This window comes from Pholcus phalangioides, unplaced genomic scaffold (assembly GCF_987345545.1).
Source record: "Pholcus phalangioides strain wild (caught in Gottingen) unplaced genomic scaffold, Ppha-v1.0 ptg000024l_1, whole genome shotgun sequence".
Classification (NCBI taxonomy): Eukaryota; Metazoa; Arthropoda; class Arachnida; order Araneae; family Pholcidae; genus Pholcus; species Pholcus phalangioides.
In genome coordinates this window covers 154,680-167,602 of record NW_028301616.1, presented here as the reverse complement: position 1 = coordinate 167,602, position 12,923 = coordinate 154,680, and the positions used below count along the sequence as shown (strand labels likewise).

Sequence of the window (12,923 nt, the reverse complement as noted above, 5' to 3'; positions counted from 1 at the left end):
GATAAAAAGATGCCCATAAAAATATGGATGTCATATATTTTTAAAAAAAACAGCAACAAAATTAAAAATGCAATTAACACAAATTATAAACAATATATACACATGATAAAATATTATACAATGCCCATAAAGAATACTTATGGTTGTCTTATTCTAAGAATGGATAGCTTCTCGATTTACCCCAACATGTTTATCGTATTTCTTTTTAAACGTGTCAATTGTGTTACAATTTACTACCTCCGGGGGTAAGCTATTCCATTTATTAACAACCCTATTGGAGAAAAATTCCCTGCGACACCATAACCTTGCATTGTCCCTCACCAATCGATACTGGTGTCCCCTTGTAAAAGCAGTCGATTGGCGGTGTACTAAAAGTTCATGGTCCATCCTATCCATCCCATTGAAAATTTTGAACACTTCGATCATATCTCCTCGACACCTGCTTTCATCCAATGTAAATATATTCAAAAAATGAAGTCTTTCTTCATAACTCAAGCCCTGTGTGCCAATAAGGACACGCGTAGCTCTTCTCTGCACCCCTTCAACCAAGTCTATGTCCCTCTGTAGGTATGGTCTCCAAAACCTTACAGCATACTCCAGTCCAGGACAAACTAAGCCTCGAAAAAGCGGAAGAATGACTTTAGGAGAACGTGAAGAGACCTTTTTGAAAATGAGACCAAGCATTCTATTCGCTTTTTTGACAACCGCTGAACAATGTTCAGAAAACTTAAGTCGCTCGTCAATGAGAATTCCCAAATCAGTGACCCTAGTTGCATTCTGGATAGTGACACCATTCAACTCGTAAGAGAACCGTGGGTTGTTCGAACCAAAATGAGCGACCATGCACTTATCTACGCTAAACGTCATGCTCCATTAATTTGCCCATGCTGCAATCTTGTTTAAGTTGGTCTGGAGCAACTCCCAATCGCTTTCATTCCCGATTACCTCCATTAGCTTCACATCATCTGCGAATTTGCTAGTAATCCCATCGATACCCTGATCGAGTTTATCGATAAAAAGTGAAAAAAGTATGGGGCCAAGGACACTTCCTTGAGGAACTCCACTTGTGACGTCTGTCCAACCAGAGAATTCCCCGTTCACCATAACTCGTTGCGACCTATCTCTTAACCATGATTCTATCCAATTCAGCAAGTTGCCCCCAACTCCAATCTCGTGTAAATGCTTCAAGAGTTTGCCATGTTGGACCCGATCGAATGCCTTCTGGAAATCAAGGTAAACAACGTCTACATTTTTGCTCTTACCCAAAGCCTTAGTCACGTAATCATAGAAGCAAAGGAGGTTAGTTACACATGACTTCCACTTCCTGAACCCATGCTGATTATCCGACAATACATTATTCTCATCTATCCACTTCACAAACAGCCTTTTGATGATAATTTCCAAAAATTTTCAAGAGGGAGCTCGTCGAACTCACTGGACGATAATTTGACACCGCTTCTCTACTACCCTTCTTAAATATCGGAACAACGCTAGCAAGTTTCCAATCTCTTGGGATGATACCCTCAGCAACTCTACTCCTGTATATCTGTACGACTGGTCCCAACAATTCATTAGCACATTCCCTGAAGACCCTGGGATAGATATCATCTGGTCCTGGTGCTTTGCTTGCACATACATTTCTTAGAAGATTTAGGACCTCCACGTCGTCTACTTGAATATCGTTGAGGGTTTTATTACCCCATGCAACACCCGTATATTCAATATCATCATCTCCATTAAAAACCGACGCGAAAAAGTCATTGAAAGCATTGCACATGCCTACATTGCTCTCTACCCTAGAGCCTCCTATCGAGAGGGGGCCAACTGTCCCCTTACATCCATTATTGACGTATCGAAAAAATGATTTTGGGTCAGAGCCAATGTTATCTGCCAACCTAGATTCAACTTCCTTTTTACTATCCCTTATCGCTTTCTTCAACAGTCTTCTTCTATCAGTAAACAATGATAGGTCACCTCGTCCACTTTTATACTCTCTAAATGCTCTTTTCTTTTCAAGATAAAGGTTCCGCACACTATTCGTGAACCATAGAGGGTGCGATGTACAAACACGCTTTTTTTGAACAAAGGGTATAATGTCGTGCAAAACAGAGGACAGCTTCGTACTAAATTCTTCCCATTGACTTACCACCCCTACTGATTCCAACCGGTCTTTGAAAACTTCCGCTAACCTTCTTCTCAAAACATCAAAGTTAGTTCTCCGAAAACAAGGAACCAGTCTTTTGTTATCAACCTTACCCAAGGAAAAGTTACAGTGAAATCTGACGATACGATGATCACTGGAAGAAAACACTTCCCCCACCGAAACATGTTCAACTAGATCCTCAGAACTAGTAAGAACTAAATCCAAAATAGCAGTACCCCTAGTGGCTTCTGATACATGCTGATACAAAAAATTTTCGAGCACCAACTTAAGAAATTCTCTTTCATACTGATTTCCAGATGAAAGGTTCTCCCAATCAATACCTGGGTAATTGAAATCCCCTAGTATGAGAACCCTCTTTCGCTTACACATATAGGAAATTTCATCATGCAATTTGGCGATGTAGTTTTGATCCCTATTCGGTGGAGTGTAACAAACCCCAACAATAAGTTTCTGACGTCTTTTGTTCTCAAGTTCGACCCATATGGTTTCAATATCACTTCTCTGCACGTTACACTCTCTAGCCTTGAAACAGGATTTCACATATATCAACACTCCACCCCCTTTCCTATCAGATCTATTTCTGAAAAAAGTATCGTATCCTGAGATGTGTGAGAAAGATTCATCCCCATCGTTTGCCCAAGATTCTGTAATGGCTATAAGATCCAAGCTCTCCACAACTATCATAGTTTCTAAAAAATCTTTCTTATTACCCAAGCTCCTGGCATTTATTAACACACATTTTAATTTTCCCGGTGATTTAGTGTCAATCGAGAAGCCATCCAAGTCAGAGGTGGGTAATTCCCCGTCAGTACTGTTGTGATTATCATTAACTAACCCGCATTCGCAACTACGTGGTCTGGGAGTAAAAAACCTGACCTAAGACTATCGTAAACCTCCCAGACCCTCCCCCCCTCTTATTTAGATAGATCCCATCCGAACGAAGCCACCTATCGGTAAATGCGGGAAGCTCCAAGAACGTGACCCCAAGTGAGGAGCAAATGTCCTTCAGGCCTATATTGAATTGTTGCATCCTACTCCTATACCCTCTATTACCCCTTGGCAGCACTGGAATCACTGTCACATCTGAACCCCCCTCCCTAGCGGATAATAGTAAATCCCGGTACTCCGACAGAGACTCACTAATAATCACTCCTACCTGATTTGTTCCCACCCACAGAATCACCCGCAAGGGCAACTTTCTGCAATGACAAACGTCTCGAACTTTGCCAATCTCCCCTCCCCCCCCCCAGGGAAAAAAACAGCGCTCGAAACCCCGAAAATCCCTACACACTCAGTTCCCAAGTTCCCTAACCATAGAATCGCCGATGATTAAACCCCTATCACTATCCCCCTCTACCTCATCCACGACCACCCATTCGCCCTCTAAACTGTCGTTGTTCGTGGAGATTGCTTCTTCATCAACAGGTGGCTCGACGACCAGAGGCTCCGTTATAACCGGGCTCTCTAGCACCCTAACTTTTTCCCGTAAAGCTTCGACCTCGAGTTCCAGCCTTTTCCTATCCAAGCACCCTTTACAGTTGAAACTATCAGCTACTATACCCCTAGACCAGGGAAACCTCCCGTCGCAAGCTCTACACAACACTAGTCGAGGTCGAGGCATACTAACACTATTGCTAAAGCTAAATAATAATAATAATTAAAAATATGAAAATGAAAAACGCTAATAGGAAATTGAAATAATGTAAAATACATTACTATGCGAAATATACGTAAGAGATTGTACAAAAAAATTACGTAAAATAGAATGTACGAAAAAATTACGTAAAATAGAATGGCGAAAAAATTACGTAAATAGAATGTTCAACACTAAATCACGAAGAATAAAATAAATATGTAAATAAAGAATAGAACACACTCTAAAAAAAGTATTAAGCTACAAAGTATAATTTTAACTTCTTAGAATTAGCTAACTATCTCAAATCACACTAACACTACAACTATAGGCCCAAGTGGAAAGAAAAACAAATTTATTGAGAGAACCTGGGAAAAAGTATTTACTGTTTGCTAACCCTAACGTCCAAAAAACTTACGAATTTATATCAGAGAAGTGAGTAAACACAAACCTGGCAAAAATTCAATGAAAATGAAATGCGAACGAGGAAAAAAAAATTCAAGTCAATCGAAAATACACAACGAAAATTTAAAAAAAATTGAGAGCAATATAATTAAAAAAAACCACTTATCTTGCAATCCAGCGTGTGCTAGAAAAAAAAAAGAGAACACCACAGAATATGACCCAAAAATAAACAACACGCTAAGTAAAACTCACGAGAACAAAGACACAAAATGGCGCACTGACGTGGCAGATAATCCTTTGGTAATCCCCTGGCAATGGGTTCGGATAAAACTTCTTCTATTGGTCGGTGAGCGGAGCGCGATAAAAGCACGTCCGTTCCCAACCACAGCGAAGACAAGAATGAAGGAACATTAGGAACACATATTTGTATTCTTTGAAATGCAAGGGTCATTCAAAGAGGAAGGTTACAAGAACACTCACAAGTTAACTGTCCTTCTCTTGTTGAAGTAACAGCGATAGGCAGAGACAGACTTGAAGGTCCTGGAGCACACGATGATGCCAATGCATATACTGTACATATACATATATATATATCACCCACACATACCTTTGATGTTGGGGGGATGATGTCACTCTCTACTATCCATGCAAAGGTCTTCGCTATCCATAAAAAGGTCTTTAACAGCTGGCTGATGTGAATATATATTTTTGAAAAGAAATAAAATTCAACTGCCCCTGCGGGGAATCGCACCCACGTCCTTTCATTTTCTGGGTAAACGCCCTAAACAAGTTTTTCTCAACTTCCGGGGCACTAACACTATTAACACCGGGCCATGAGTGATCACAGTTTCATTTTTCCCCATTTATTTCTTGTTGTGTGTATGACCTGGCTTTTCACTTACACAAGACATTTACCGGGCCGTGGGCTTCCAAAGGTTGAGAATCACTGCTTTAGACCACTAGACTACAGAGTGTAGTCTCGATAAGTCAGGCGACTTATCATCCTCGGATAATCTGATTTCATTGTCAGCAATTGAGAGCTTTGGCTTGAGTTAGATCCAACCGTCTATGTACAGTCCCATTCAGTGCACACAAGCTCCAAGAAAAGATTGAGATATTCGTTGCCTCTGTAGTCTGGGGCGTTCATCCAGAAAGTGAAAGGACGTGGGTTCAATTCCCTGCAGGGCAGTTGAATTCTTTCTTTCCAAAAATATATCTCACATCAGCCAGCTGTTAAAGACCTTTGTATTTGCTACTTTCTCTTCTGATATGGAGGACAGGTGGCTGCACTTCTGGAACACAAAATGCCCATTACTCTGACATCATATATATTTTAGTGCCAAACATGGTACTCTCTGGCACGTGCCACTTTGTTTGAAATCACCTAGAAAAGTATTAGCAAGATGTATGTTCCGTTTGGTATAAGTGTATTCTCTTGCAAAAGAAATTTTGCCCATTAGAGCTGCCGTTACCTCACTTTTCAGGTCATATAATATTCATGTTTGACGGTATAAGGGTGTTTCCTGGAACATCATCAGAACTGTTTTAGTCACTGATATTCATTACTGTTTATCACAAAACTACTAGTAATGTGTAGGAGGAACCCTGGTTGAGAAATACAAATTCAAAGTATAAGTGATTTATTTAAAGCTTGATATGTTAAATGATGATCAGCTGATGTCAGTTTTTGCAGTTATCATTAGTTTCAAATACGAGTCCACTTCCCCTGTAAAACAAAGTCTTGCCAATAAAGCAGTATATTCATCATTCATATACATCACCTGTCAGTTTGGGAATATTGATAACTGAAAATGTTCACACATAATGCTGTAGGTACACTAACATACAATTCCTATATACTGTATTCCCCTGCACAAGCCGCCCTGCTATGAAACAGTGAGGGAGACCAGCATGCCATGAATATGTGTATATTTTCTGGCATGCCAAGAAATTCAAGTCAAAGATTCAAAATAATCTTACATATCTGAACTCTAAGAATCTTGGTGATTGGAACCTTGTCTTTTCTGTGCATTTTAAGATCCATTCAGTTCTATGAACTATCTTCAGGTAGTTAGGACTTCGTATTTGCTTTTGCTGCCGTACATCTTGATTTATTAAAAATATACACGTACATTAGATTTAATGGAAACAGTATGAGCAGATTCTGAAGTATTTTTGTATTTCTGGAGCATGTGTGTAAAATTGAAATAAAGAAAGCAAAAATTGAAGAATTCCACTGCAAAGCATGATTATTTTTTTACAAGAGCAACAGCATATTTCTTCCTTCTGAATCAACGGAAAACTATATGGGTATTTCCTATTGAGTTGATGATAATAAAATTAGAGCAATAAGTAAATGCCCAATTTTCATATTGAATTCCTGGGCAAAACATATGCTACAGTAAAAAAGAATATATTATTCTGATTCCCTTACTTATTCAGCACTTGTTATAAGTGGATATCAGTCTTTTAAATGTATTCTGTGATCTTCATTTAACCTTGCTTTTGCTGGCATGCCGGGAGTAGACAAGACTCACTCTAACAATTAATCAAAAGGAATAACTTTGCCCAAAGTTATAGAAGAACATTGACAAATAACAATTTACAAAACACTGACATGTTTCGATACTCATAAATGCCATTATTAAGGCGGAAAAAATATATGTACTCTGTCCCAACCAAAAATGTGGTCAGAATGAGAGTGTGTTTGTGGCAGTCAGAGTTGTTTCCTTCCCTTCAGTGTTTTTATTCTCAGTTTTGACATCATAGTTGTTACCTCCTGTTGTTAGTGATGTTGTATGTTCAGCTTGCCCCCCTTTGAATATTCTTCAAATGTTTTTAAAAATAAAAATGTGGTAGGGCAATTCCATTGTCCCACCCAAAGACTCCAACATTCGAAGGTCAGTGTCTGTTGAGTTATGAGGCATAGTGGCCAATGCAAGGAAATAGGGTAACTTAATTTTTCTGGGGTTATAGGGTAGTGAATTACACAGTACAAATGACTGGATAATAAGCAGGAATTAATTTTGAAACTGCAACGCACATGGTGTAACAAAAACCAGTTGCATTCCCAGTATATTTTTTTGTTTTCCCAAAATTAGATCGTTGCCGGACAGCAATAAAAAATAACATGACAGTTTTCTACTTCAAACATTTATTACTATTAATCTAAGTTATAAAAAAATTAGATTTTCCTTTAATAACACAATGCAGTAATTTCTAGAGTTTAGCTCTAAAATATACCACAAGCCTGTCACAGTCAGTAAATTAAATTCATCTCACCCGCTCCACATCTGTCCAACTAGAATATTTTTCTGGAAGTCTGTTCACACTGGAACCATCTTTCAGCAGCACCACAACTACATTAATCAGCTAGAAAGTCCATGCAGATCCACCTCCCCTTTCCACAGACACCACAAAAAACATCAGAGAGCATTTTCTAGTCAGTTCATAATCAGTTCAGAGAAGAGAAGAGAACTGAGGCAGCTACATGGCAGAGAAGTCTCCCCAAGCATGGCCTAACCCACATGGGTAAAGGGCTAATATCCCAGAAGGGACAGAGCCCAGGCTTTGTCTGGTCCGACAGTTACATTGCATAACTCTATCACAGTAGAGGCACCAGAAGGATTTTCAGCAAGGAAACTATACCTCTCTATCTTCACAGTAAGAGTGGCAGAGCTACCACCAAGATGAGATAACAGCGTACTATCTATTATTGCATCTGAATGATCAGGACGTGTTCTAAGCATGTTGCTTTCTTTGTCTCAGTTCATGACTAGAAAGAAGTAAAAGTGGAAAAGTGAATAGGGATGGAGCGCAGCACACAGCCGGTATTTAAAGGGGAATTCTCTGGTTGCACATGGCTGCAAAAGCCAATCAGCTTCAAGGTCAATAATTAAATTACATAGAATATTACATTGAAAGTAATCTGACAACATGGATCAGCCCTGATCATCACAGCCAATTCCGGAGGGCATAAAAAATAATTGGTAAGTACATACCAATAAATGACTAAACAATGACTTCTCTGCCATGTCTTTCTCTAATTTTACAATCAGGGTTGGAAAGTTTTTCACTCACTGCAGTTTTTGACTGTTTAAACTGTCATGCAAAAAAAACCTAAAATATTGCTTTTTAATATAAAATTGGAAAATACACACACTCATTGCACATAATGTTTAAAGTGACTGTTATACAACAAATAAATATTTAATATGATTGTAAAATAATTTTTTATTCGCTACAAAATTATTTTGGACAATATATGTGTTGTTTTTTTCCCCCTCATAAAATATACAATTTGAATAAAGCATAGCATAAACACTGAAGGAAAACTATGGAACTATTTGGCATTCTTCAATTCAAGATGATTCTTGACCTTTCAGAATTTCTTTAACCGCTTACATATGTGTGATGTGTAAATATAAGCTTCTGATGTACTCCTTTTATAACAGATAGGTGTTTAAAAAGTTCTTTTACATCATATATTTAATGTTGATTTCTGTTATTATTGAATTATCTAAATAATCACTGAAATACTTAAAACTATGCCCTTATTGTGCATAACATTAGAATATCAATCAAAATACTAAATTGTAGGACCAAAATGTTCTTAAATTTGGCGATGCTGGCTTGTATATGATGCTTAAGGAAAAACCTGTAACTTATTCTTAGTGCAAAAGTAACAATTACTAACTTTGTCTATGATATGGTATATTTACTAGCATTTATATAATGCAATGTTTTTCTAATTGAAGCTGTATCTAAATGTGCAAAACAATAGTTTGGATATCAAGTCCTGCCAGCTCTGCTTTGATTGAAAATACTCTTTAAAACTCTTTGGATTTATACAACATGAGCTAAGAAATTTTTAGGTGAGAATAAATGAGTTTAATTAGTGTATTAAGATGAAAGATTAAATTCTTGATGCTCAAGAATTTTTATATGAAATAAAATTTTGGGCAGATCCAAAAATGTAAAATATCAAAACAGATCTTTTTTTCTCAGTAATTAGAATTCAAAATATAAAACATTTTAATCTATATCATAGTTTCCCGAACTTTTTGTTCCATTGGTCCTTTCTTCATGAATTTTTCTCTCTCATCGCTCCTCAACTCAAGCATGCCCATAGGATCCTATGTGTCTATCCATAGCTTCTATCGCCCACTTTGGGAAACACTGATTTTGGGTGGATATAAAAGTTTGGTTGAAAACACTTTGGGTATAAAACTGTTTTGTTATTTAACATATCTATCAGGTTAAAACTATTTGACAACATTTAACTCAGGTAATGAGTAGTTTTGCTAAATAAACCATAAAATTATATTTTATATGTTCTAGACTTTTTTAATGTCGAAAAAATTAAAAATTGCAATTTTTTTGTTTTAATTATTGTAATAAATTAGTTTTTTAAAATAAAAAATTGTAAAATGCAAAAGTACGTTTTTCCATCTTGTTATATACCTATTGTGTGCAAAACATTATCCAAAAGCATTCATTTAGGCTTTTGACAATTTAAACCAGTTTTTGATGCTTGTCATGTCGAAAACCCAACCCTGGTTACAATGACTCAGTAGGGAATCAAACCAACGTTGCTTCACATTCCATGCAAATTTGCTACCATTACACTACATAGGACTGACATTTTCTTCCATTAGAGCATATATTTACGCTGAATGAGATTCTCTCCCCCCCCCCCCACTTCCTGCACAGTGGACAGCCTTTTCCAACGTGGTTAATTGCTCATAATGACAATAGCCCCCAGATAGCAACATACACATAGAGAGAAATGATGTCTCCATTTTCCTCTCTGAGGTAGTGATTTGCCTTGATAGCAATAGACCAGGGTTGTGGAGGGAATGAATAAAATTTATCGAATGAGATTTTTTTTGTTTCTGTAGGTGTTGTGGGTGCTGTATGGCTCATGTTTATAACCCAAATATTTGCAAGTTGAAACATATTTTTAGCTGATAAAAGTTTTTTTCTAATAACTTGAATTATTTGCAAGCCAAGGTGCTCGTAACTCAAGGTACTACTGTATTCGTAATTTTATTTTTCTGTTCACTCTTGTTGTGGAAATTTATTTTTCCATTCAATCTTGTTCTGGAATTTTCAAACACTGAATGCAAATAAAATGTTGCAAAATAACTTGATTATAGAAATGTTTCATGTGCGACGCATTCACTCTTATGGTTTAATGTCTTATATTCAGATATCTCGAATGGAACACCAGCAGCATCAACATTTGCAGCAGTTGGTTTCATTGGATACTTTAGATGGATCAAATGCTAGAGCTTTGATTCTCAAGCTCATCAATGTCGTATTGACTGTACTTCAAGTTGTGCTGCTTTTAGTAGCGACAGTTGCTAGTGTGCTGATGCCATTCATCAAAACAAGGTTAGAATGTACTTAAGTGTTAAGATTGCAGTCAGACTTCGAAATGCTTTCAAATATGTTTTTCTTTCATTTTTTAGTATTTACTATTTACACTTGACATTTTATTGACATCAATTTTTTTTCATCTCTACATTTCAGGCTTAGGATTCTGACTACTGCTGGTTTCATAACCTGTATAGTAATTTTGTGCAGACAATGGCCGGAGCTTTTGGACTGGGGTAGACATATATTCCAGCAGTATGCCCAGACTTGAAAGAGATGGCCTGACCACTGTCAATTTTTTGTAATCCTTCCAACGTATTATACTATCATCATTATGTTTTCATGCACATAGAAAGTACTGCAATATATATATGTGTGTGTGTATGTATGGGTGAATGCTTTGAGGCTTATTCGTTTGAAGCTGCAACCAAAATGTCTCTCAAAGTATTATATTTCTATAGATGCAGAAACAAAGGAAAATATTTCTGTGATATTGAATTTTCGAACTTTGTGTACATTTTACTTGTGTTGCTTTTTTTTGTCTTTGTCGTTCATGTGTATTAACCGTACTCATGCTTTTTTGGATGTGTATGAAACATTTTGTAAATCCCTGTATTTTGTATCCTGCATATTTCTCTTAAATTATTGCTATCATCATTGATAGTGTATGTTTATTTTTTAAATTCTTGGGAGGAACTGAGGATACGTGGCAATGTGCTTTTAATTTTACATGTATACAGTGGCATATTTGTGAACTGGGATATCAAATTCTTACTACTGAAAATGTTGAAACTCAATTTCTTAGCCTTTTAATATTGACAGAGGTTGAATTTTTGTTTTTTGATATTTGTTTGTATTTCTGAAACAGATTTTGTACAGGAAAAGAAAATCTATTTTACTCAATTTTAAAGAAAACAATTTTAAACTTTGCTGACAAAATCAAAACTATGCACCTGAAACCATTAGGTTTTAACTTACAGAGATATTGTACTTTTATCAGTTTCTAGAAGTAAGAAAGTATCTTGCAATGTATGAAGTAACTTGCTTTTTAAAATGAACTCACTTATCAGTAGTGAGAGAGTGTGCATTCTAGAATGAGCCTGGCAGTTCATTGATTTAGCGACTAATCTCCTGTTCAACTGGTGTGGGTATAAATCCTGGGTGGCCTGTTTAAATCTTTCAGTATCAGCTTCAACTGTAGGTCTTTATTCGCATGCATAAAAATTACTTTGATGCATGTTCGGTTCATATGTAATTATGCATAACTTTGTTGCAGAAGCTGTAGCCAGGTTGTGTGCTTACTATAATTATGGATAGCTAAATAGCATGCTGTCCTTGATGAAAGTTAATTACTTATTTGTCCTGTGAAGCAGACTTAACAGTTGGTAATTTGCTGACCTTTGATGACAAGGGGTGCAGGGGTAGGGTTGAATGATAATTACGTCATGAAACACCTTTTATGAAAATAGGAAATATTCTTAGTGACATTAATGTGTGTATTTTTGTGTGTATTTTATTTAGTATTCCCCTGAAAAACTTGACCACTTGGTGTGGCCCACCTTACAGTATAGTCTAGACCAGACATCTGCAATGATTCCATGAAATTGCATTGATAGCTATATAGGAAGGAATTACAGTAAAACTTCTATTAACCTTCACCGTCCAGACCAGTGCTGTGACAGATAACCAGATAGGATAACAGAAATCTCTTAATACATATGTACAACTTCAGACTTGGGACAAAAATGAAAATAAAATCAAGAATAACTATGTTATTTTGCCATCATCACTTTTGAGTTCACAAGAGAGGTGTGTCGGATCATTGTCTATTAATCGCAGTGCCTCCTGCAGCAACTGCTTTTCAACCATATGAGCTCTAACTTGAGGCATGAAACGTTGTGGAACCATTCTGAAAAAATAAAAACTATTCGGTCCACCCAAGCAATTTTTTGGGCATAATAGTTCACAGGCAATGTGTTCATATTTAAATTGTTGAAAGCACCAGGTTTTTTGGATTTACAAATTATTATTATTATTATTATTTTTTTAATAACATGATTTTCACGTATTCCCAAGGGATGAGCATAATCCGTCCAGGGAATTTGTTAGTGTTAGTAGACATCCATGCCCAAACCGGGATTCGAACCCAGACCCGTACAGTCAGAAACTAGTTCCCTAACCACTCGACAGTGGAGTAATTTATGATTACTATGTAACAAGCAGGAGTAATCTATGATTGCCGGTGGCGTTTGCACAGCCCATAGCAGTGATCCAATCTTTTCGTACCTTGAAACCTGGGATCGTTTTTCCATATTTTATTCTTTTTTACATGATAACAGAAAC

General features: G+C 36.8%; 1 protein-coding gene across 2 annotated transcripts in view; it reads left to right on the top strand.

Moving 5' to 3' along the window:
* LOC149068531 (transmembrane and coiled-coil domains protein 2-like) overlaps positions 1 to 12,321 on the top strand; it is a 106,893-nt gene extending 94,572 nt beyond the window's left edge. Inside the window, exons 12-13 of one of the 2 annotated variants that reach the window (XM_089251350.1) lie at positions 10,414 to 10,598; positions 10,737 to 12,321. In XM_089251350.1, the coding sequence (XP_089107476.1) occupies positions 10,414 to 10,598; positions 10,737 to 10,851 (300 nt within the window). In that variant the 3' untranslated portion in view covers positions 10,852 to 12,321. Of the gene's footprint in view, positions 1 to 8,959; positions 9,059 to 10,413; positions 10,599 to 10,736 lie in introns of those variants that run through there. The other variant, XM_089251352.1, reaches the window with a different exon arrangement.
* The last annotated feature ends 602 nt before the right edge of the window (positions 12,322 to 12,923 follow it).